General features: G+C 41.8%; 2 protein-coding genes across 4 annotated transcripts; both read left to right on the top strand.

Annotated features, from left to right (window-relative positions):
* Positions 1-476: 476 nt before the first annotated feature.
* On the top strand, positions 477-13948 carry LOC142391727 (splicing factor U2AF 35 kDa subunit-like). Of its 2 annotated transcripts, XM_075477748.1 has the most exons (8): positions 477-550; positions 7517-7604; positions 7950-8016; positions 9523-9572; positions 9955-10053; positions 10149-10282; positions 13477-13569; positions 13649-13948. In XM_075477748.1, the coding sequence occupies exons 1-8, from the start codon at positions 507-509 to the stop codon at positions 13755-13757; spliced, it is 684 nt and encodes a 227-aa protein (XP_075333863.1). In that variant the 5' UTR covers positions 477-506; the 3' UTR covers positions 13758-13948. The 2 variants fall into 2 exon arrangements, with proteins under 2 accessions (XP_075333863.1, XP_075333864.1); XM_075477749.1 differs by lacking the exons at positions 477-550; positions 7517-7604; positions 7950-8016 and adding an exon at positions 8766-8833.
* Positions 13949-15220: 1272 nt separating this feature from the next.
* On the top strand, positions 15221-24639 carry LOC142391726 (cystathionine beta-synthase-like). Of its 2 annotated transcripts, none has more exons than XM_075477745.1 (15): positions 15221-15352; positions 18692-18992; positions 19236-19342; positions 19602-19736; positions 19856-19935; positions 20680-20884; positions 21008-21099; positions 21231-21356; positions 21455-21539; positions 21649-21754; positions 21878-21955; positions 22053-22187; positions 22331-22439; positions 22935-23019; positions 23689-24639. In XM_075477745.1, exons 2-15 carry the CDS (start codon positions 18700-18702, stop codon positions 23817-23819), a joined length of 1767 nt encoding a protein of 588 aa, XP_075333860.1. In that variant the 5' UTR covers positions 15221-15352; positions 18692-18699; the 3' UTR covers positions 23820-24639. The 2 variants fall into 2 exon arrangements, with proteins under 2 accessions (XP_075333860.1, XP_075333861.1); XM_075477746.1 differs by lacking the exon at positions 15221-15352 and adding an exon at positions 15554-15722.
* Positions 24640-25494: the final 855 nt, after the last annotated feature.

Below are 25494 nucleotides of genomic sequence, written 5' to 3'. Positions count from 1 at the left end.
CCACTCTGTTGATGTGTGGTTGCTATAGGGCCCTACCATCAGCTTACAGACTGATGGTGGTGCAGACTTACAAGCATCTGTAATGTGGTTTGGTGAGCTTGAGCTAAATTTAGAAGAAAGTTGAAACATTTCGTAATAAAAGTTAAATTAACTTTTCAACTAAATCTGTCAATTTAATGTCTGTACTGCAGTTTTTATCCCTCTGCTTTAGTAGTTTCCCTTAAAAACATCAAACATTGCAAGTCCCTAACTTGAGGTGGTAACATTCTAAGACCAAAATATTTTTGCAAAGCTACACTTGATTTGAATGATTGCACTCATAAACAAAAATATTATGTAAGTACAGTATTCGAGCAACGTGTGCATTTTTCTGAAATATTTCCTGGGAAAACAGCGCCCACTTTCGATGTATTAGGCTCAATGCAAGTCGTCAATTTGTGACCTCCAGTGCGCAGGCGCCACTTTTACGTACTGACGTACTTTAAAACGTCTAAGACGGGACGAAAATGGCGGAGTATCTGGCATCCATTTTCGGCACAGAGAAAGACAAGTAAGTTTTATTCTGTATTTTTATTAAATGCTACCCAATACCATGCCTTATATACTGTATATGTTTGCAGTGATTCTTTTCGTTGCCAAATGGGCCTGAGTTTGATGCTGCGGCCCTGTTAAATGTCCAACTCAAGCTTACTTAGCATGAGGAAGCTAACGGTCTGCTCACGCATTGAATGAAACGCGACGCCTTCCTAGCTAACGTGAGGCTGCTGTCTGCGGTTGTTTGCCCTTAGTATTTGAAATTATACTATTATAAAACTTTCCTAATTTTTTTTTGTCTAGCTGCAAACATTTTGGAGCATACATTGCTAATTGTTAAACAGCAAGACAACGTGTTGCCTGGTCAGGTAACGTTATCAGAGTAGCTGCCTTGCTCAGGCGGACTGTTTTGTTCCTTTTCACCGGTGGAGAGCAGCAAAAGGCGTCCGAGACTTTATGGCTTGGGAACTGATTGTAGTTTAACGAAGTACACGTTGCTCTTTGTTTTATTTACTGTCAGAATTGTATGGTTACTATTCTGGGTAGTATCCAGTTTAGAGCTAATAGGTGACAATAGCCCCAATAAGCAGATTTTTAAGTTCAACAAAATAAAGTTGCATATGTTTTTGTGAATACCAGACAACATAACGTATGTCATTGTTTGAAAAATACATCACTTCTCTTGAGTTAATTGTTACACCGTTAATTGCTCTGTGAATATTGTCATGGTTTCATTGTCAACTGTTTTTATCATGACTTTTATCGTTGATTTCAACAAAGTCTATAAAAGTCAATCATGATCAGTACAGGAATTTAGCGGCCAGTGCAAATTTGATTTGAATTAGGAATAATAATAATAATAATTACTATTATTATAATTAATAATGCGTTTATAGTGAGTTTAGATTGATCAATAAAATTGTTCCATAAAGAAATAAAACTGTAACTAAAAAAGAAGTGGAAGTGGTAGGGGACAGATTCAGTATTCCCTAAAGTTAGATTGTTGGAACTTGACACAGTAAACCTTTGATCAACAAACATTACACATGATGTTTGTGCCCCCTGATTTGAACTTGTTGACTAAAGTCTCTCTTTTGATCCCCTTTGCTTGCACTGAACTAAATAGTGGGTCTGCTCCTTCTCCTGTAGATAAGTGATGATTAGCAGCAAGGGAGGATTGTATTTCTTAAACAGAGGGAAATGATTTTCCAGGCAGAAGGAAGCATCACCCTAAAAAAGCCACGATTTGTCCGAACAATCGAGGTGTATCGCATCATCCGACGTTGGGGAGATTTGTATCCATTATCTTCCGCTGGTCCGGGGATCGGGTCGTCCCTCACTCGTGAACAAGACCCCGAGATACTTGAACTCCTCCACTTGGGGAAGGATCTCATTCCCGACCCGGAGAGAGCATTCCACCCTTTTCCGGCCGAAGATTTGTATGCCACAGAGAAAAGAGAGTTGCTGTAATCTCATGCTGTGTACAGCCTGGATTCAAACGCGTCTAACAGATTTTAATGACGTTGTAAAGTAAAAGTTTTTTAACTATATGATTCAGGTGGACATTAGTGCCACCTTAGCCCCAGGAATTGAGTTAGGACATCTGGCATATGCATAGGCTGATTTTCAAATCGGCGTGCAGATGTCACTGATGTGCACTGGCTTGTGAAGGGTGCAGACCCAGCGATTGAGATTGGGGTTTAAAAGAAGGCTGAAAGCACGCTGGAATTGACAAAATAACTACAGGACAGAGTACAGCACAATATGGGCCATCATTTAAAAAAAAAAAAAAAAAAAGAGCCAAATCTGTTATTTAAAATAAGGTTGCATTTAACTCCCTGCTTCACCCTGCTGTATGTATGTGTGTTCTATTGGTTGGAATAAAAAAGGAGAAAGAATATGTGCCTGTGTCAAACTAGGGGGCATCTTACTGTGGACAACACCACCAGCATTTGACTATTTCCTGAGTGTTTTAAACAAGAATCTTGACAAACTGATGTCTGTCAAAGTTTACCCAGCTGGAACACAGTTCACTCAAGACAACCCCAGTGTTCAACGAAACACACAGTGCACAAGATTGTATTTTTACTTGCAAGGGGAGCCAGACGGAGTGACAGAACTTACTCCTTCACCCGTGCTCAAAGGACTCCATCCGACTTTCCCCGTGTAGTTCTTTTTATTACACAGCTTAGTTCAAATCGGCATACGTAAAACGATCTTGTGAGCAAAATGCAACAAATGTTTCACTGGGACGTCTAGTTCCTCGCGTGTTGAGTGATTGCACATTCTCCTACATTGAAAGACCAGAACATCCTGTTTCTCACAGTTCCCTTTAATTACTTACTTAATTACTATCACACTTAGCAAAGTTCACACACTACATGTCTGTCTATAAAATGTTGTTTACTCAAAATGAAAATCTATATACATTTTTTTCTAACAATCAGTTAATTAACTTTACTGTTATTATGATAGTGGTTATGGTCATACAGGTCTCTGTTTAATTTTAGGATGTTTCTTTGTTGTTTTTGTTACATTAGCAATAGTTGTACACTTTTGGGTTTTGCTAGGTTGTACACACAAACCTGCTTGCAAACTCTTCCCTGGAGCTCATCCTGTATTTCAAAGGCTGCCCTCACGCCAGATAGCCAAAATCGAGTTGTGCAAGACTGACTAAAGTGAGGCCAAAGCCCCAGAGCACAAGCCATTGTGGCATCATGAGAGACCATACAGCTGCATACAAACAACTATCTAGATGATCGAGTATTATATTGAATCCCTTGATTAATCGAGTAATTAATTAGATGCCCCTAGTGTCATGTTAAAGAGCAAAAATAACAATTCAAAAGAGAAAACCGAAAAGTTTCCTAAATGAACCACTTTCATTTTTCAGAAAACTCAATCAATTTAAAGGTGGGGTAGGGGATCTTTTTCTGGAATATTTTTTTACATATTGCTTGAAATACTCTTCATACCCCCATTGCAACCAATTAATTAAAAGTTTTGACACAAATATGAAAAGTTTTGGTGGCCTCTAGAACGTACAGTCTAGGAAAAACACTATCCAATCATACTGAACGAACCGTTCACAATGATTGGATTCTGATGCCGTCTATCAAACTGCAATCTGCTCCTCCCTCCCCCTGTGCGCGTACCCTGCTCCGTGAACGAATTACGCGTCCAGAAGCTTGGCAGGAAGCTAAACTAGAGCCAGCATGGCTAGCACCTAGCATTATTAAACGTATAGTTAGCAAATACTAAATATGGCAACGATCGATGCTTGCTGTCAGAACAGCGCTCGTGCGCGTTAATGTACTCTAGAGGCGTGGCTTTGTAGCCTAGCAAGCCAGACCCGTACAGCAAAAAGCTGTACATGGGTCTAGTGACGCTGGATAGCAGTGTGGGCGGCATAAACGGCTGTCTGTCAAGTTCAACGCCACGCAATAGGATGGCGCAACAACCAATCAGAGCGATGAAGAAGTTTTACGTAGTCAACGCGACGGAATGTACATTGTGGTCAGTAGTCTATGGCCTGAAAAGCTGATTTCTCTTAAGCTCTAAACTCTGTAAACTTTAGCAACATTTGAAACATTTTCAGGCGAGAAAGTAGTCGTTTAGATCCCCAAGGTGTTGAAAATCTGACAAAATACAGTGGAAACCGCTTATAGTGATCACGTTGGTCCAGAGCCAATTTGAACACTATAAGCGGTTGATTACTAAAACCGAATTTGTATTACTGTACAGGTATTTCACTTATTTTTTTATGCAGAATATCATCTAAATGCCATTTGTATCGTTTTTCAATGAGAAAAATTAAATGAAACGGATAGCTTCAGCATTTACTGAATTTTATTATCATGCAAGTTTAATTACAGTACTGCGCAGTGCGCAGACATACTGTAGGCTAACTCGAATACAGTACGTTACTCATTCTCTGCTGTGCCGCCGGTGCATTTTTTTTCTTACAAGTCAGAAAAAAAAGTTCTGTCGATTTGTGCTACTTGGCGTGAAAACGAAACTTAGAAAATCGGCTCGGCGCGTGCGCAAAACCACGAAGTAGCAATTCTCGACAAGTAGGAGAAATCGAATGAACACCGGCCTCCCATCTTACAAGAACCAGCCTGGAGCTTCCAGCGGTCACACGCGCATTCAATCCGCTCTCCAGCACCCATCCTCGGACACATGCTCCTCCATGACTTCCTTTTTCCAGCCATGATTCGCGCGCTTGCTGCCCGGTGTCAACTCGTTACGTTAGCTAGCGAGGCAGAAGCAGACGTCCAGAAAGGAATCAAGGGAGTAAAAAATAAAATAGCTACACGTAGTTTTAAAATTATTTTTGCACAAGTTTACATTCATAAAATGGCCAAAAATGAACATTATAAGCGGATTTCTTGATCACTATAAACGAATTATTTAAACAGCATTTGTATAGAAATGATTACGTCCCAAGTCTTTTGATTTATATAAGTGGTTGATTACTATATTCGTGACCACTATAAGCGGTTTCCACTGTACCGGCTATTTACAGTTTTGTTCCCACGAATTCGGCGCTGCTAAAGCTAGCCGCAGTGAGCAACGCACTTCCGGTTTGCCGTTTTGACTACTCTCGTCCCGTTAACGGAATTTGACCGTTCAAATGCCTTACCGGAGAGTTTTGTCAGCTCTTGAGACGAAGATCGACCCGCTGTCTTTGGTACATCATGCTCGCAATTGACTGGGGATTGCTCTCAGATGTAAGTTTACTTCGTTTCCCTATAAATCTAAAGGGTTTTTTTTTTTTTTTTAAACCTCTCTCTGGAACTACACACTGAAACGTTGCACCTCTGTCGTCACTAGGTAGCCCGGCCTCCGACCCCGCTCCTCACGATTTGATTGGCTCGATTAAGTTTTGATTTGGAACCTTGCAAAACGACCACAAGTGACTAGACTAGCCCCGGAGCAAATTCCATTTGCGGCCGCTAGGGGCGTCTAGATTTCTAGGCTAGTGGCTTTGTAGGGAAAGTGAAGAAAAGGGTTGGGACTTTTTACCTGTGTATTTTCAAAATGCAGCTTTGCTGAACTCAAAATCTAGGATCTCCTACCCTACCTTTAACTGTAGAGCCAAAAAAAAGCAATTAGTTCATTTAAAGCAGGGCTCAGTAATACGGGGTTTGTTTACCATGCAATACACACCCCAAAGCTGTAGGGGGAGCTCCGTAGAAAATAGGCGACAGTCTTGCCAGGCTGATTGGATCATTTCAAGGAGGGGATTCGAGTTATACGGACCACTTGAATCACTTGAGTCACTTATTAAAAAAAAAAAAAAAACCTTTCTGCCGTTTAGTGGCTATGCGCCTCGCCTTTTTTTTGTCCCATTTATCAATTCATTTTGATAAATCAAAGAGCAGCCTATGGCTACAAGTTCATTCATTTATTTTTGTCAAGCAATAATTCAATGCCATTTTATCTGAAAGCCAGACACAACGGCTAGTCTGTGCATTTACAGCGACAAATGTGGTAGCATTAGGTGAGGCAATGCTGAGTTTAGACCTACAAGTAAACAACATGGAATGATCTTGCCCTCCCTATATCACTAAATGATTATTTTTCAACGACGTACAAGATGCATAAAGCCACGCTAACTGAGCCTGTAGCTGCCGACTGGGCGCTCGCTCGTCAAGTCACGAGACAGAATCGAAACTTAAAAAGCTCAGAGTTGCCATGGATCCGCTACTTGCCCGTCTGACCGCTGAATCGCTGGCTCTGGGTGACTCAGCGGTCAGACGGGCAAGGAGCGGTGGTTCTGCCATCACGATATCTATTACAAACTATATTACAACTCTAGAAGCTAACCGCATTCAATTTAGCCGTCGACAGCTAATGGAGAGGGGGTGTGTCTATCAGGCTACCTGGCTCGGCTCAGAGCCCTTTACGACATGCCGTGAAGCAGTAGTTCTCAGCTCTCGTGTGTCGCGAGACTTCCAGAGGTAAACAAAGCACGCGGCGCCACAGGCAAAGTTGCAAGCGCTGTTTCGGGCTAGGGCCACCAGATGGAGATGGAAATGTCACCGTTTTCATCGGAAAGGGTCAGCCAAGCAAACTGATGATTGCCAAGCAATTTTATGACCATGAAAAAGTTGCATAGCATGTCTTTAAGTGATGTATTAAAACAGTTGAAAGGGGCACGGAGCAAAGCCTACTAAAAATCAGTAACTTCAAAATATGAGCTATTATTAATAAAACAAAGGTATTTGTGTGAGTTTCTTTATACGTGAGAGTGAGGATCGGTGAATACGTGTGCGCGTACATGTTCAAGCTGCTCTTATGAGAGATGAGGAAAACACCACGGACACTTTGTACAGAATTTAATTTGTCCGACACAATAAATGCATGTGGCATTTTTCCTTTTCTTTTGATGAGCAACAGAATTTAAAAGGTCTCTGTGCCGTGCAGCCTCGGCTGATGCATGTTCTTAACTAGTGTCCATCTCTACTAACAAGCCTACAGATTTACTGTGAAATGCAAACATGAAACTTTACCTGAAAACATGTTGTTTGACAGTATTAATTGTCCTTGTGGAATGCTGTAACCACAGAGCAGAACTTATGATGAAGAGCATATAACTTCCATAGAGGATTTTTTTGTGATTAAGTTATTCCAGCTTTATAATTCAGACTGAAGCTGCATCTCTCCCAAGCAGGCGCAATTGCACACTGGCAGTAAATCACTCCATGCTTTGCTGCTTCACTCAAATGTTGTTGCATCCTCTGACTCCTCAGAGATATCACTGCGAGATGGATGGAAAAATCTCCACAACGTCCTGAGCTAAAGCTACGGACATTTGCGTTGACATGTGCAACTGCTCCAGAACACGTCTCCGGCTGTGTTTATATGAACAAAAGCAAACACTGTGTCACCAGTGGTGTCTCCTGGCAAAACCTTCTTGAACCACTGAAAACGTTCGTAACGTGTGCATGTGGTGACAATGTCGTTCTGTTTCCAGGGTTAATTGTTCCTTCTATTTTAAAATTGGAGCTTGCAGACATGGAGACCGCTGCTCAAGATTGCACAACAAACCAACTTTCAGCCAGGTGAGTTTCTCTCCTTAGAGATGACTTTGTTGGACGAGACATTGAACCACAACCTCGCTGTAAATTGATAGCTTCCCTTTAACGCATCATTATGGACTTATTTGTTTGACGTTTGACCTGAGAGCCATAAAGATTAATATGCTCCTTCAGAATTTAGATAGGAGTGCTGAGGCTACGCAGTTCTACTTAGAATCTTCTGCGTGCATATAAAGATTTGAGATGGTTTTCTATCTTTCTTTTTTTTTAAGTAATCCATGAGAAGAAAAGTGTTTTAAACTAACAAGAAATAGTGTGAAACTTTACACTCTCACCTGACCAGACGTCCTGTTTTTGTGCGCTCCGCAGACCATCTTGATTCAAAACATCTACCGCAACCCCCAGAACAGCGCTCAGACGGCCGACGCTTCGCGTTGTAAGTGGAACAGTTTTCAGCAACCTTCCTTTATGTTTAAAAGCAGTTCTGTGTGGAAACCCTTCTGAGGTATTGCTGCGAGGTGGATTTTGTAATTTTGGTGTTTAAAAAAAATTATCACCACAAGGGGGCAGAGTTTAACCATCCAGGGTGTACGTTTCTGTTACTTTTCAAGATTGGGGTTGGGGGACCTCATCTTGTAGCCGTTGGAAGTTTTTGCACCTTATTACGTATTGATTGAAGACGGGTGTTTAATCCTTTAGGAAGGAGCACGTCTTTGACCAGTACAAATCTCTCATTAGTATGAATAAGTACGTTAGTTTTGCGAGGTTGCATTGGAGCAGTGACTTTGCAGAATAACAGTTTGAATTACGTGACTACATAATGCATTACTTTAAAATGCAATAAAGGGGAAACAAAAGTGCCATTTAAGTCTGTGTTTGATTTTCTTTTTTGTTTACGTTCACAGCCGTAACTTTTTTTTTTTTTTACAAAATAAACGTACATTTAAATGAAGAAAAAAAACAATCAAATATCTTAAAGTTATCTTTAAAAACGTAAAGGGGTGCATTAAGTTTTTACTCCAATAAATAATCAATATTCTTGTAAATGTGGCTTCATCTGTCACCTGATTAGCTGGAAGTCAGCACAGTTTACCCACAGCAAATTTCTAATCACGTTTTTTTTTTTCCCTCCCCAGCTCTGTATTCGATTGGATTTTTATCACAGAAGTTTGTTTTGTATTTCAGACTTTGTCTCTCTTGAACATTTACCTACATAACCCTCAAAACTGCCCAGTCTGCTGATGGTTTACACCGTAAGTTCTCCCTTCATCTGCAGGACCCTCCAGCACAAACTGCACTTAAATGATTATATCACACCTCCCCCCTAATAAATCTGCTTCAGTGCAGAAGCGTGTCCCTTGGAGACGTCTTACTCAGCACACGATTCCCTGGAATTAGAATAACAGGCCTCCAGCTGTTTTGCTTGCTTTCGCAGCCGAACTTGCTCAAAGAACACCTTCTGTTTCACATCCTTCCTTTGTGCTGATGTGACAGCCTTGAAAGCGCTAATTATTTAACTTTCCCATTGAGCACACAGTTTGTGTATTCATTGTGAAACCGCTGACCACAAATGAAGTAATTCTCCGCCATCTGATTGACAGGGTTTATCATGAATTAGCGTTAACCCACAAATGTCATCAGTCTCTACGTCATGACCTGCACTTACTCTGTGGACACAGTTCTACAAACAGACAAACAGTTTTGCAAAGCAGGTCAAACATTGGCAAATTTTATTTAAAAAAAAAAAAAAAGAAAGCGAAAAGAGTACACCACGAACCAGGAGAACACGTGCAAGGATCAGCTCTAGTTTTGTCATCTGTAAAACGGGCTGAATTTCAATGAGAAAGGCATCCGATAGTATACAAAAATGTCTACAATGTTTACAGACATTAACTGTAACGGCTTTGATCGCCACTGATCGGCTCTTGTTGGCATTTTCCAGGTGCCGTCAGCGATGTGGAAATGCAGGAGCACTACGACGAGTTCTTTGAGGTGAGTGACCCGTTTGTCACAGATGTTGCACCAAGTGACGTCACGATCGCGGTTTTCGGAGCCTAAATTTAAACGGCAGGTGTAACAGACTGGCCTAATGGAAAACTTAAAGATCCAAATCTGGTTTAAATGCCTTAAATGCAGAGCATCATTTTAGATAATCCTCCAAATAAATGTCTGTAGCTTGGTATTCATGTGTTGCTGATTTAAAACGGAGTCAAACTCACCTTAAATATAAAAGAACGTTGTCAGACTTTAGAGATTCCTTTGATACTCGTCACTTTTGTTAGATTCACCCTGGTCTAACAGGATCTGAACCGTTTATAAAGTAAGAACCTGTTTGACAGGTTAGTTGTTACTTTCCTCTATATTTCCTGATCAGGAGGTGTTCACAGAGATGGAGGAGAAGTACGGGGAAGTGGAAGAGATGAATGTTTGTGATAACTTAGGCGACCATCTTGTCGGCAATGTCTATGTTAAGGTAGGTTGCAGATCGTTGTGCTTAAGGGGAGAATGAGCAGGGATAATGGGGTTCAGTTAATTTGGCAGCAAATCGAATTTGTCCTCTCTGTGTAGTTTCGTCGTGAGGAGGATGCAGAGAAAGCAGTTATGGACCTAAACAACCGCTGGTTCAACGGCCAACCCATCCACTCAGAGCTCTCCCCCGTCACCGACTTCAGGGAAGCCTGCTGCCGACAGTATGAAATGGGGTGAGTGTCGGCCGCAAAACCAAGGACGTGTCCCTGTTGGTGAAGCTGAGAAATGTTAAGCAAGTTTAAAACAAGGCTGCGGGGGGGCCGTCTTCACTGCTATATTTTCTGTTCCTGTGGTTTATTTAGTGATATAAGTATCTTCTGGAGATGGCACGAATAAAAACATAATTAAAATTTACATTGACACCAGTGCAACTTTTTTTTTTTTTTTTTTTTTTTTTTTTTTTTTCTACTCGGCCTGATAATCTTGGAGCCAACTCAGCAAAATCTCACAGCAAATGTTTTTATCTGAATTATACCGAGCGAGAAAGCTTTTCAAGCTATTTTTCATCAGCAGCAGCCTTTTTTATCTTAGACACAAAGGTTCATAGAGACAGAACAAGAAGAACCGCATTTACAGAAACAGCAGAAATCAGCTCCACACTCTTTGAATCAGGAGGTTCGGGTGTCGCAGCAGCGTGTCCAGCTAGTGATGGGACATGAAAAGCAAACACCAACAGTGTAAATGCAGCGTGTAACTTGCATCATCTGGGATTTCTCTTCCCAGACTTGTACAATTTGTTGTTAAAAACAAAGCAATGAAGCTAAATAGGATTTCAGTGATGTCTCTGATCCATCGTTGCGGACGCAGAGGGATTGCACTGATTTGTTGTTTATTTGTTATTTTATTTTATTTTTTATTTTTTTTTACCTTGTGCTGAGTATTTTAGTTTATTTTCGTATATTTATCTCAAAGTGACGCTTAACGTTTAGGGCGTGAATGCTGTGTCGAGTATAAGCCTCACATAAGTATTAAAAGTTTTGGCGCCTTGTTGACGTTTCTGGCTTTAGACCGAAGGTCTTTACTTTAGCCAGCTGGGACTGTGCCGTTACCATCTGGACACCTCTCCAGGAACAACGCTGTACATTTTATCTTGCCTTTATTTCCTCTTCTGGGGCTGTAGACATAATTTACAGACATGTGCGATTACGAGACACGTGATCACTCCTGTCAGCGTGCACTTCAGTTACGACTAGGTCATAACGCCACTCATTAACACTCACTTTCCACAGCAACTTTCCCCACTTCATTAAAGGATAAGACCGTTTTTTTGACATTGGGCCCTTGATTTCACATTATAACATGATGTTCTACTCACCCCTGCTTGTTGTTGAACATTTGGAGCTGTTCCGAAGATATTCGAGAGGCGTCTGGCTGCTCTCTTGAGATATTCGGCCATGAAACGGTTTCCTATGGGCAAGCTTATACAGGCACAAACTATGCTGTTTATAATTTATTAATTACTCTACACTAGCACTGATAACGTGGAGGTGCGTCGCTTACTTAAAAAAATCCGGGTTACTAATTTTGAATTTTAGCCGAATGAATAAATAGGCAGCAGGTCTGTGGGCTGCCTGTGGCAGTAGCACCACGAGGACGTCAGTAACACCCACTTTACGACGAAAAAAATCAAAATTACAATAACCCGGATTTTTTTAAGTAAGCGACGCACCTCCACGTTATCAGTGCTAGTGTACAGTAATTAATAAATTATAAACAGCATAGTTTGTGCCTGTATAAGCTTGCCCATAGGAAACCGTTTCATGGCCGAATATCTCAAGAGAGCAGCCAGACGCCTCTCGAATATCTTCGGAACAGCTCCAAATGACCAACAACAAGCAGGGGTGAGTAGAACATCATGTTATAATGTGAAATCAAGGGCCCAATGTCAAAAAACCGGTCTTATCCTTTAAGATCAGATTTTATTGGTCATACATACACAGGAAATTTGTCCTCCGCTTTTAACCCATCAATGCCTACAAGGCCTGCTCAGTAACAGTTTGTTTGTGTGAAGAATTTTACGTCCTGTGCTTTGGGAAAGCTTCGGAGTTTAGTTCTGCAGTTTTATATCGTGTGTTGTCTGGGACATGTAGAAAAGCGCATCTAAAGTTGAACTGCGGAGGACCGAAGCCGCCGTAATCCAAAGTGGCACAAACTGTGTCACAAGCTTGTTAATTCAACGGTCTGTGACGCTTTGTTTCTCTGTGATAAGTTGTTCTTTGACTGCTTTTAGGCTGTTGTTCAGGCCGCTTGCTTCGTGAGCCCGTCCCCACTTCCTGTCTTTTTGGCTGTTGTAAGACAGGCCTCCCATTGCACACTCTGAAAGACAGCCCCTCCCCTCCCGCCTAATTTGCATGATGAGGCAGAAATGCACCAGGAAGACTGAAAATGGAGACAGAGACGTGGAAAAAAAAAAGGGCTGTGGAAAATAAATAGGGGAAGAAATGCAATGTGGAAGTAATAATCACTGGTTTTATAGGCTTGTAACTATAAAACCAGTGATTGATTGAAAATAAACATGGTAAATACAGGGTGAAACATTGTACATATAGATAAATAAATAAAATGCTTAAATCAAAATGAAAAGTGAAATGGCAAATTTGTATTTACACAATTGAATTAATAACATTGGAAATTAAAGCAGAAATATCAGTTTATTTAGTTGATTATTGGACGAATTATTTTTTTTTGTTTGTTTGTTTTAGAGATAAATACATATACATATTGATTTTGGCTTATGGCAGTTTCAGCCCTCCATACAGCAGCAGGGTGCTGAGTCGGGAATAAAGTCTGCCGGCAGCTAATCGGGCCGTGACAAAGCTTCAATGTTCACTCTTAAGTTGAGGCTGGATTACCAGCCGGGTAGAAAGCACAACTGGCCTGAATCTGCCGCATTTGAAGAGGCTTGAAAGCTCTATGTAACTCAAAGCTTGCCAGCATATACCTCTAAAGCACAGAATAAACTGATGTAATGTAACCGTACACGAGAGCTGCAAGCACTGAGCACAAAGGGTTTAAATGTGGAGCGCAGTGATGAAGCCTCACTGAGCTGTCCTCGGATTGTCCTTTGAGACACTGAAACTGCTACATTTTCATTAAAAACAAAGATAAGCTTTGTCCTCCACAGTGGGAGGAACTCTGCGATCGTTTGGTTTACGAGCCTTTCAGTGATTTTCCATTGGGTCCTGAGTTGTTTATTCTGCCAGTGGTTGGACTCCCTCAGTGCGGAACAAGATAAAGATTAGGTGTTCAGCTGGGTTGGCTGGCTGGCATGTTCCTCAGCTTGTGTAACAATTGGCAACTTTTTGTGACATATCTCTATTTCATACAAGGCCAGCAAGTTCACCGTTGTTGTATGATTTTCCTGCAGGGAGTGCACCCGAGGTGGCTTCTGCAACTTCATGCACCTTAAACCAATATCACGGGAACTTCGAAGGGAGCTGTACGGCCGGCGCAGGAAAAGGTACAGAAAGCCTTAAGGACGGAAGGTGGGATCTTGAGTGCCTTTCAATTTTGTGAACAAATCTCTTCTCTCCCGTAAGGCACCGCTCTCGCTCGCGCTCCAAGGAACGACGCTCGCGCTCCAAGGATCGAAAACGGGACCGCGAAAGGCGGAGGTCGAGGGACAGAGAGCGCTCTGGAAGATTCTGAAAGAAGCCAAGACTGACCCACCAAATCCCTCCCCCTCCCCTCCCCTCCCCTCCTAATCCCAGCAGTGATGACAGTTATTTTCTTTTCCCTTTTGTTTTTTTTTGTGAATTGTTAAGTGTTCTTTTCTTTTCTTCCCTTTTTTTTAAGACAAGCTTGTGTCGCTTTCTCAATAAAACAGATTTGTAACGGCACCGGCATGACTCCCTCACATCATTACAACATCCGTTTATACATAAAAACCTTTAATAGAACAACAGTTGGTTGCTTCTTACTGCTTCTTGTGTAGATGTGCCCAAAAACATCTATACACTATTTTCTCTAATGTGCACATAATCTGGGAGTTCATATCTATGCTGGTATTCTGAGCCGTTTAAGAGCGAGCCGATTCAACCACTGTTGGTAGCTCAGCTAGAAGCAGCGAAAATTGATATTCCCATTTGGATCAAGGACAAATTTACTGGCAGCTTTACCAGTTAAGAGGCTCGAGGCCTTCTCGTCTTATCTTAGACACAGAATACCCTTTACCCCCCCAAAAAAAAAAAAAATCAAGTTAGATTTCAATGAAGCGATGTGTCTAAAGCTACCAAAAAGACCTAAATGCCTCCCATGTTTTGGCAGTGAGATAAATCTACTATGAAGAGTTATAGAATTACTCGTGTGAAATATAAAACGACTAAAATTAGACCAGATGTTTCAAACTGAGCTCAGACATGTATAATGTGACAAGAACTGGTCAACCATAGATAAAAAAAATACTAAATGATCTAAAAGTAATTCATAAATGACCAGATGAATGATGCAAAATATAAAACGTGGTAGCCAGAGTAGAGAAATTGTACCTTTTTTATAGGCTGCGATTGTTTTGAGTCTCTTTCGGGTTGTTTCTTAGCCCTCCGTAGGACAAAGTGGGGCCTGTGACATGTTTGCCCAGGGGCCCGTTGTTTGTAGTTTCATTAATGCTGAGGATCGCATTAGTTTTGATTATAAAATGGCATAAAAATGTAAAAAAAACAAAACGCATAGTTCATAAATGTCCAAATTGTACTGAGTTACAGTCGGCTTGGTGTTCTTCGGTACATGATGTAGTGGATCAATAATTATATAATTATATCTATATATTTTCAACAAGTGATTTAGTTGAGTTCAGTGTTGACCGAAAAGTGTAGGAAATATTTACAGGAGGATGGGGCTTCTTTTTCACACAATAATCATTTTTAAGATCCTGGCTGCTTAAACGACATTTTGGCATCACCAGATAGTTCATGAGAAATTCTCAAGTTGTCACATGCACCCAAGGGCGTGCGCTGCGTGTTTGGTCATTAAAAGTGTAAACAGGTGGCGCGGACAACTTTAACTCGTCGTTTTCCCAAAACCTTATTAAGAAAGCTCTGCTCTGATTGGACGAACAGTCCAAACAGACGCCCCCGTCGTAGCCAATAGAGTCGTAGTTTTTCTCACGTACTTTCCGTGCTGTACACGTGCGCCGCACGAAAACCGCTGGCTGCTTGTCGAGCGGCTCATTTCGCAGAAGTGGTCCCCCTGCGCATCTTGTCCGCAGAGCTTTCAAAGGTTTCAAGGCACGTCTGAGTCTCCAGGTGAGTGGAAATTGACGGAGAAAGAACAATAGGCAGAAAATGTATGAAAAAAAAAAACGATGCACCGACACGTGGTTTTGTTTTATTGGCTCAGTCTAAGCTGCTTCGCAAACGGACGGTGAGCTGATGCAATAATTTCACTGCGCAGTCCAGGATGAGGGATCGGCTTTTAAAATTCCTTCGGTCCTTATCCTTTTTCAGTCATATTTCACTTTCATGTCGATAAGTTCGCGGATTTCTTACGGATACGTTTGTATTTGGTCAAGTTGATCATTTTTTTGCCAGCCTTATTTTTCTATCCTCTGCTTTTGTTCGGCTCGTGTTAATGTTCTCTTCCTGCATGGGTACAGTGTTGTGAGCTGAAATAACGGTAATTATTTAATATTTGATTTGTCGCTTTGAAACTGCCTGTCAGTGACGACAGTTTCACAAAATCCCAAGGTGACATTCATCTTTTATCAGTTCTCAAACCAGTCAATAATATCTATTGGTTTCAGTGTAACCTGAGGAAGTAAAATGGTTCAAGTTTTTTTTTTTTTTTAGCCTATCAAGGTCTTCCGCTTACAGTAATTTATTTTTCTTTCCCCATGAGTCTGTGATACTGTGATACATCAGAGAACCAGGCCATTACAGTAAGCCGTTCTAACCTAGATAAAATCTTAAACCAAAAAAACGAGAAAGAAAGGCAGTAAAGTCTCACATTTGAGAGCTTGAAACCATCAAACCCAGCCGTTTCAGTTGAAAATCTATTACCTGGCTGTCAAAAAAAGATAGGCATGGCCATTTCCTATCTGAGGGCATTTAATGGTACTGGCTATTTGCTGTTCAGCAGCATCATTTAGATGTAAGGGTACTAGATGATCATAATTTGGCCTCCTGACCCTTTAATCCTGGTGTTCAGGTATACTTTGTTGCATTTTATCTCTACGACCAGCATTCCTGCTGCTCACATTTAGCCAACCTTTTGTTGTGGCCGACTGAATATCCACACAGCCCGCTAGTCTTGTTTTGTTAGACAGCTGTGTTTGTTTGCTGGCAAAGTATTTATCTGTCCCGCACTTGTTAAAATGTTCCACTTGCTGTTGAGCAGTAACAGTTAAACTTGCAGCATACCAGAGGTGATTTGAAATTAAGCAGATTAAAAGAGCAAAAAAGGTCCAATGAGGGATTTTCTCATCAGATTGGGTTTAAACTTGCCAGACTGATCAGGTGCTCCTTTCACTGCGTTTCTTCATTTTTGGAGAGTAATTGGGGATTGGAGTGATGGTTTGAGGTTTTTTTTTTTTACCCTTGTAAAATCCTCTTGCAAGTTCAGGTCCCAGTAGCCTGGCCCAAAGCCGCGTGTGCTTTCTTCGAGGATCATCTTGCCTCGTCGAGCCCTGTAAGGCCACCACACACCACATGCTCTTTCACACAACACGACGGTGGTCGTAGCCAGTGGAACCTTAATTAGCACAGTGAGGAGTGGTGGTCACAGAGTTCACCACTCCTCACGCTGGAGACTCTTTTTGAGAAAAGAAGGCGACCAAATGGGTTCAGCACCTTTTTTAACAGGGGAAAAAAATAAAAAAATCTGAAGTTGCAGTTAGTTTGCAGGGTTTTTTTTTAGGAGTGATGGATCACTGAACATTTAAAGTACCAGTGGACCTCGGGATGGTTTTGTCTCCTGTGCAAAGAGAGCCGTTTGCTTAGGAAGGTGTAGCCAGTTAGCTGTGTGAACATCGTTTGAACTCACACAGGAGCCAAAGAGGGGCCTCGGCACTGACAGCTGGCTCCGCTGTGTATCCTGCGCATTAGTCAAGGTTCGTGTACTGCCGTTTCAGCAGGGTCGTGGAGGAAACTGCTGGAGTGGCGGGCCTGGACGGATAAATGTGCATCAGGTACATTCAAGCCTTTGCCAAGTGAGCCTGTGCACAGTGCTGACGTATGGCGATTGTCATGGTCGTGAGTGGTTTGTGTGCGCACAGTTGCACAAACAAAGGGGAAATAATTAAACGTTGTATTAAGTTATAAACCGATGTCGTCAATTCTCATTAAGCAGGCCAAAAATCCACGACCTGTTGTAAAGCCTACCTCTGAGCTCAAGTTTAGGATAATCTTCACCATCTTGTTGCACAACTATGACTTTTGCATGACTTCCAACCTTTATCAACTGAGTCATATTAGGGTTCATAGTCAAACCACAAAGGTAGTGTTTGCTTTTAGCCGTGGATCATAAACGCACCAGTGCTGTCGTCCGCATTGTGCTCCAAAATCTGGAATTTTAATTTGACTTACGGGGCCGTAATTAAGTCTTTTCTTCGAAAGCGGAAAAGCTTATTAACATCTTAAGAAAATGCATTGTTCCCCCCCTTTTTTTTTTTTTTCTTCTTACTTGTGAGTGAATGATGCAATTTTGGCTAAAGCTACATCAGCCAGCTTTTCCCCCACTCTGTTGTGTTTCCTCACCAAGCTGTGATCCAACCTCATCGTCCTTTTCATCAAATTTGTCCGCTCATCATGACGAGCAGAAACGTGTAACAACAACGTGCTTGAAGGAAACTGTGGGGGAGGGATAACTCTTTGCTAAGTTTTTTTTTTTTTTTATTTTGTTCATTACCAGTGACCATATGACTCAGCATTAATAGGAAGAAGGAGTGGTTCACTGTTTGCTTTAGACTGAGCCTTGCTTTTACGAGGCATTATATTAATGTAGGTAAAAGTTGATTTAATGTCAGCTTCAGGCTTTTTTTTTTCTTTTTTGTCTAGCCCCCTTTTTTATTTGTTTATTTAGTTACAAGTTGACACAATTCCCTGAGGTCCTAATGAATAGTCTTTGACCCGCTTTGGTCAAAATGCCACATGTTTGCTGTACGACTCTTCCCTTTTAACCCACACATTTACAGCTCTTTTCATTGCAGCTGGTTTTAGGGAGTTTACAATGTAACGATTGAACCGTGTTAGATTCACAGTAAATGAGTCTCCAGTAGCACGCGTCAGACTCATTTAACAAAAAAAATCAACAAAAAGGTTCAGCAATCAAATATGAACTTTTGTCTCGTCTGCAGTTACCGACTGTTGGCACTGTTCCCTCGTTCAGGCACAGTCCTGCTGCGAGTCTCAGGCTGTTAAACTTTATAAATATGAGTATAAAATACGTTTAGTTGCAAAGCCAAGAGCAAAAGAGTCATAAATGGCTGATGAGACAGCATTTATGTACTTGGCAGGAACTGCTTTTGTTGAGACGACAACATATCAGGACATTCTTATCATTTTTTTTTTTTATCTGTAAAGGGTTTATCTTAAGGATGAAATGTTGTTCACGGTTACATAACCATGCTTCCTGTTTTTCTCTTCAAGGGTAAGCCATGCCTTCAGTTCCTTCATCCAAAGAGACCTCCATGAAAGGCCCCGTGTGCCCGCACGCTGCCAAACTGCACAACCACACCAACGGAGAGCCCAAACTTCTGGAGGGCTCGTATCCAAAAATTGGAGTTGAAAAGCTGACCTTGGTGGACCCGGAGGAATCGAGCAGGACCATTCAGATAGACACAAAGAGCACTAGTCCTGAGAGGAAATGGATCCGACCTGACCTCCCCAGCCGTTGCAAATGGAGCCTGGAGGCCTCAAAAGCCAACTCGCCTCATCCAAAAGTTCCAAGGTTAGTCTGGAGTTTTCGACTCCCACTTTTAAGACAGATAAACAATGCAAGCAGGAAAGGGCAGTGATGTTAAATCCAGTGAAAAGGTGTCCTGATAATCTAGTGATCAGACTTAACTTTTCATACCAGCGAAAGATACAAAAGGAACGAGGAAATATAGTTTGAGTCTGATCTGACTCTCCCACATGGTGTCTATGTGATTCCCTATGCTGAGACTTTCTTCTTCCCACTATCTGCCCTCAGGACCGTCCCTCAGCCCATCCTTCCAAACATCCTGCAGAGGATCGGTGACACTCCCATGGTGCACATCAACAAGATCCCCAAAGCATTTGGACTCAAGTGTGAAATATGTGAGTCATTCGTCAATCTCGCTGAGACACATTCACAAAACCGTCAGAAGGTGTGACAGTTGGCTCCACTTGACAAATGACGGGGTGTAAACATGCAGGGGGTTGGGGTGAGGTGCTGTCTGTGTGGCTCATTCCAGAATTTATTACTTTTTGACTTGTACAGAACAAATGAAGGCAGTTTCTTTCTGAATCCTGACCTGTCAAGCAGGCTTGAAATGTAGCTTCCAAACCAAACTTTTTTTGTTGCGTGTATGTGTAGTGGCCAAGTGTGAGTTCTTCAACGCTGGAGGCAGCGTCAAGGACAGGATCAGCCTGCGGATGGTGGAGGACGCCGAGAGAGCCGGAATTCTCAAGCCTGGAGACACGATTATAGAGCCCACATCCGGAAATACTGGTAGCTAATTCCATCTGCTCTGATGTTTTAATAAGTTGGAAACCCGTTTAAAGCTGTTGTTGGTATGATAAGCGGTTTAGAACGGAGGTGTTGAGACATCTGCTGATGTGCGTCTTCAGGTATCGGACTGGCTCTGGCTGCAGCTGTGAAAGGCTACCGTTGCATCATAGTCATGCCTGAGAAGATGAGCATGGAGAAGGTGAGTTTCCCGTAAAACTAAGACCACAACTCGTCTCCAGCGTGTCCTGACGTGTACCATGTCCCTCAACCTGTAGAATCTCACATTTAATGGCTTTTTGAGTTCAAATATTGGAGCTGTTAGCTTACAAACCTCTTTTACATATTCCCTTGGCTGCAGTCTGCAAATTCACCAATAGATGTAGGGCTGTAGCGATACACTAATCTCACGATACGATACACGATATTCAGCCAACGATACGATTCGATACACTTACATCATTTTCTGGGGGGAAAAATGGGACCGTGTGATTTGACATGAATCATCGCTGATTGGACTGGTGGTCCGACCTTTGAACCGGAAGGACCACACAGCCAGACAAACGGAAACAAACAAACATGTCACAAACGTGAGAGCTGTGCACTTTATACAACATTTTTATGAACTAATTTATCGCTGTTTTGTATAATGTGACCCCCTGGCATTGTATTGTATTACCTTAATGTTCTGTGTTTTCACTAATTGTAACATCTGACTTTTCAATAAAGTTTGCTTTAAAAAATAAAAAAAATTTAATTCAAAGATAATTTAAATCGATACTTTATCGGGAAACGAAATATCGATATATCGCAGTATCGATAAAATTGCTCAGCCCTAAATAGATGACGTTAAAGATTGTACACTGGGCCTTTCACATGTGATCTAACCCTAAAGTATCCAATAAAGGACATGGCCCATTCTTCATTGTTGCGCTTCTCCATGCAGGTGGACGTCCTGAGAGCTCTCGGAGCCGAGATCGTCCGCACGCCCACCAGTGCTCGTTTCGATTCGCCAGAGTCTCACGTGGGCGTGGCTTGGCGTCTCAAGAACGAGATCCCCAACTCGCACATCCTGGACCAGTATCGCAACCCGAGCAACCCTCTGGCTCACTACGACACCACAGCTGAGGAGATCCTGGAGCAGTGCGGCGGTACGAACATCTCTGACTCCAAAATTGGGAGATTCAGGAGGACAACTTCTATGTTTTGGGATTTCTTGTGTTTCCAAGACTTTAAGTCCTACGTTTGACTCTCTGCTCATGCTTTCCAAACAGGCAAAGTGGACATGCTGGTGGCTGGTGCAGGCACAGGCGGGACAATCACAGGCATTGCCCGCAAACTGAAGGAAAGATGCCCAAACATCAAAGTAAGATCCCACCCCTCATGCTCCACGACAGTTATTGTCAAGCTTATTCCGGCTGTGTCCACTTGAAAGGAACTGGAATGCGTATCCACTGAGCTACGTGGTTGGTTACCAACTATTCGTGCTGTGTGCAGATTGTTGGCGTTGACCCAGAAGGCTCCATCCTGGCTGAGCCCGACCATCTGAACAAGACCGACAAGACCCAGTACGAGGTGGAAGGAATCGGATACGACTTCATCCCAACCGTGCTCGACAGATCAGTGAGTTCCAGTAGCTTTTTGAAAATAAAAAAATCAGTCTCCTTCTAACGTGCTCGCAAGTGACGCCCATATTTAACATTTTTATTTGATCTTTCCAGGTCGTTGATACCTGGTACAAGTCCAACGACGAGGAGTCTTTCAACATGTCTCGTATGCTGATCAGAGACGAAGGCCTGCTGTGCGGTAAGCCTACATATTCTCTGGATCAGATGTCGAGGTGATGTTGCAAAGTCGGACCTTTCCGCAGGTGTTGGTTGAAAGCGGCTCAGTTTTTGCTTTTTTGACGCAACAGGAGGCAGCTCCGGCACGGCCATGGCGGCAGCTGTGAACGTCGCCAAAGAGCTGAAGGAGGGCCAGCGCTGCGTGGTCATCCTGCCAGACTCCATCCGCAACTACATGTGAGACGCCTCTCATTTCCATTTGCCTGAAAACCAGTCCCTGCTTTCTCTGAACGGGTTCTGATCAGCGCACGTCATGATGCATTAATCAAAGCTTTTTTTTTTCTTCTTCCTCTTTTCAAGGTCGAAGTTCTTGAGTGATAAGTGGATGGTCCAGAAGGGCTTCCTGAGCGAGGAGGAGCTGATGGTGAAGAAGCCATGGTATGTGAATTAAAACGGGGCTTTTTGCCCTGGACTGCTCGCGTTCTCTTCTTGTGCAGGTTTTTGTAACACGCCGTCATGTCTCTGTGCCTCACAGGTGGTGGAACTTGAGGCTGCAGGGCTTGAACCTGTCCGCGCCTCTCACCGTCCTTCCTACCGTCACCTGTCAAAAGACCATCAAAATCCTCAAGGAGAAGGGATTCGACCAGGCGCCTGTAGTGGATGAAACAGGGTGAGGATCCTCTCTGAAGAATGGACTTTTAATGTTTTAGAGTTTTGTTGTGTTTTTTTTTCCAGAAAATGCTTTTCTAATGCTCAGCTTGTTGTCAGGCACGACAAAGGCTTCAACTTCAACCCCTGTGTGTTTGTGTGTAGGTTAATCCTGGGCATGGTGACTTTAGGAAACATGCTCTCATCGATTCTTGCTGGAAAGATCAGGCTGTCCGACCCTGTCAGCAAAGTGCTCTACAAGCAGTTCAAACAGGTGAGACGAAATCTAAATAAACAAATGAATGAATGAATAAAAAATCACACGTCTTCCTTTGGAAAAGAGAAAATGCATGCACCTGGAGTCCTCATGACTTACACATTTGGTTGGCTGAGAGCAGCAGCCAATGACAGGGTGCAGTACAGAGGAGGATCTCCATGGTGAAAGGGCTTTAAATCAGCTTGACTTTGAATGTGAGGGAGTCGCAGTGTGGACAGAAGATCAGTTTCAGGAGGAACATCTTTGTTGGAGTTGTTCCTGAATATAGATTTTAAGAATAGTATTTTTTAAAAGCACTTTTTTTTCTTTGTGGAGCTGAAGCTGGGCTGACTAGGAGGCGTTCCGTGTCTCAGTTCAACACTTAATTTGCTGTTTAAAATGGCAAATATCTGCCCCATTTGAAGCTTACACAGAGAATAACACCACCTTGTGTTTGTTACTTTGGTTTTCGATGTTGTTTTCATTCTCACCTTCTCTCATCTTCATTCTTAGATCCGTCTGACTGATAACTTGGGGAAGTTATCCCGCATTTTGGAAACGGACCACTTTGCCCTCGTGGTACATGAGCAGATTCAGTGTAAGTTTGCAGCGCTTGGACACATTTGCACAAACACAGTGTTAATGTTACGTTCTGTGGTTTGTGTCTTCCTTGAGTTCCAGTTCTTTCTTAAACTCATTCTAAATACTTTTTTACGCTTGTGTTGCATTGACTGCTGTGTGGAGTTTCTCTCAGGCACACAACAGACCACCGTTGAATCTGACTTTCTTTCACTCCCACATCTGTAATGACTACATTGGTCGAGCTCAGTGGGTCCGCCTACCACTGACGGCTGCCATTCATGTGTCCGAGTGCAGCTGCGGGGCGAGAATATGAGTAGAAATAGGGTTTAGACAACCCTGACCTCTGCTTTTGGAGCCTGGAAGAGATAAAGCTTACACGGCTGCCTTTTAGTGTGCGTCATTGACCAAAGTCGGGGTTGTTTTTTCAGAAATATTTCTAGATCACTGTAGTGATGTTTTATCACACTTTTTCATGCTAAAACTTAAAGAAAAAAATAGGAGTTACTCGATTGGAGTTTTTTTTCCCAGTTTTTCCCCCTAATTAGGGCTTTAAATAATGTTTTTAACATGGAGTGTTATACTGCCCCCCAGTGGCCAAAAGAAGAAGAAAGATTTGATTAGGTCCGAGTTCTTGCAGTGTGGAAATATTCCCAGTTTGAATTCTTCTCTCCTGTTCGTCCATCAGACCTGACAGACGGCTCCCCCACACAGAGGCAGATGGTTTTCGGCGTGGTGACTGCCGTCGACCTGCTGAACTTCGTCACAGGCCGACAAAGGTTAGAGCGTTCCATGTCAGAGTCCACTGATGAGATGTAATTGGTGGACTAAAAAGCAACACGCACAGAACATTTCTAACACTGAAGTAATAAATGTGACGGGTTAAGTAAGACTTGTCTTAAAGATGACAAAAAGAAAGGAAAAAAAGAAAATACTATATTGTTGTTGTTTTTTTTGTTGTTTTTAAGGGTCTGGGTTGAGGTTTGCTCTTCTGTTCTGGTTGAAAATATTGATTCACTTTTCTTTCATTGTTTTGCACTTGAGTCTTATGGTTTGAGCAAAACACACCGTTCTACTACGTCAGCTTTTTTTTTAGGTTTGCTTTACTGTTTAAATCAGGTAATTATTGTATGTATTTGTAGAATTCAAATAATTTTTTTTTTTTTTTTTGGTAATTTGTGGACAGCTGTTTGTGTGTGTGTGTAGACTTTAAGGCTCGAGTAGAGGCCTCTGTTGCTCCTACTGTATTTAAAAAAATAAATTAATTAAAAAAGAAAAAAAAAAAGAGATGATTGTATCACGTGGGCCTTGTGTATTCAACTTAAAAAAAATAAGACACCAAATACTGTAAAAGCTTCATTGATATAAATTATAGTGAGAACACAAGAGCTGCTGTGTATAGGCTGATTTTGTCATTGTTGCTTAGTGTATGCTTCTTTTTTTTTTTTTTTTTTTTTTTTTTTTTTTTTTTTGGATAATCGAATGATATTTCCTGCTTCTGTTTTAAGCACAAAGCCTGTGAAGTAACTGTAAAGAGGTTGTATTTAATCTTAGCTGTGTCTTAGGAGAAAACATTTTGTATTGCAACAATTTTCTTAAAGGAATGTATGACAAAATAAAGTTTAAAGGAAGCCTTTAACTTTTTGTGTTATTGTGAATGGAATACTGCACCTTGATGGTGAATGATCTGCACGGCTGGGATGAACTCCATGAACTAGCAACACACAGGTCTGTGATTAAAACACCAGCATCGCTCTCTACAATCAAGAGTCTTGCATTGACTTGGGCTGAAAGGTTGCTGTCCAAGAAGGAATCTTTTTGGTCAAAACGTCAGCACCCTAAGTTCTGATTATGACTTCAGTTTCTTTGTTAGTTTGTAAACACAAAACGGAGTCCAGTTTGTTATAGGCACACATTTACTCGTATCGTACTGTGCTTTATTTAATATGGCTGTGTTTGCTCAAACACAACATCTACTACACAAGCAAACTAAGAAAAATGGTGTTGAGATTAGTTGAGAATCTGTGCTGACATTTAGCTCCTGTAAGGAAAGCCAGAGGGGTCAAAATTAGTTTTAAGATGTCAAATGTGTAGTTTTAAAATGATAGGATAGCCCGTTGTTAGGGCAGCTGATGTACCTCCGAATTGGAAAGCCAAAATCATCTGACCTGTGCAGGTTCATGAAACAAAACGAAGCAAAAAATTCTCTGCATCCGGGTAGAATTTGTTGCTTTTCTCCCAACAGATGCATTAAAATAAATGGGGAAAGAAGTTTCCAAACATCCCGTAAAGACCTTTTAAAATTGATATTTAAAATTCTCACCTCTCAGTTGCCATACAAAAATCTGCATTTGCACAGCAAGAAGTAGGTGAGTATGAAATGCTGTATCCATATGGAATCCATGAGGCTGTATGTGGATGCTATTTCATGCGCCTATTTGTTTTTTTCTGTGATATAGAATGCATGTAAAAGATTGATGTGGTTCCAAGTTTG

This window comes from Odontesthes bonariensis, chromosome 11 (assembly GCF_027942865.1).
Source record: "Odontesthes bonariensis isolate fOdoBon6 chromosome 11, fOdoBon6.hap1, whole genome shotgun sequence".
In the NCBI taxonomy this organism is placed as follows: domain Eukaryota; kingdom Metazoa; phylum Chordata; class Actinopteri; order Atheriniformes; family Atherinopsidae; genus Odontesthes; species Odontesthes bonariensis.
The sequence above is the reverse complement of the archived record's forward strand: the minus strand, read 5'-3'. Positions and strand labels throughout refer to the sequence as shown.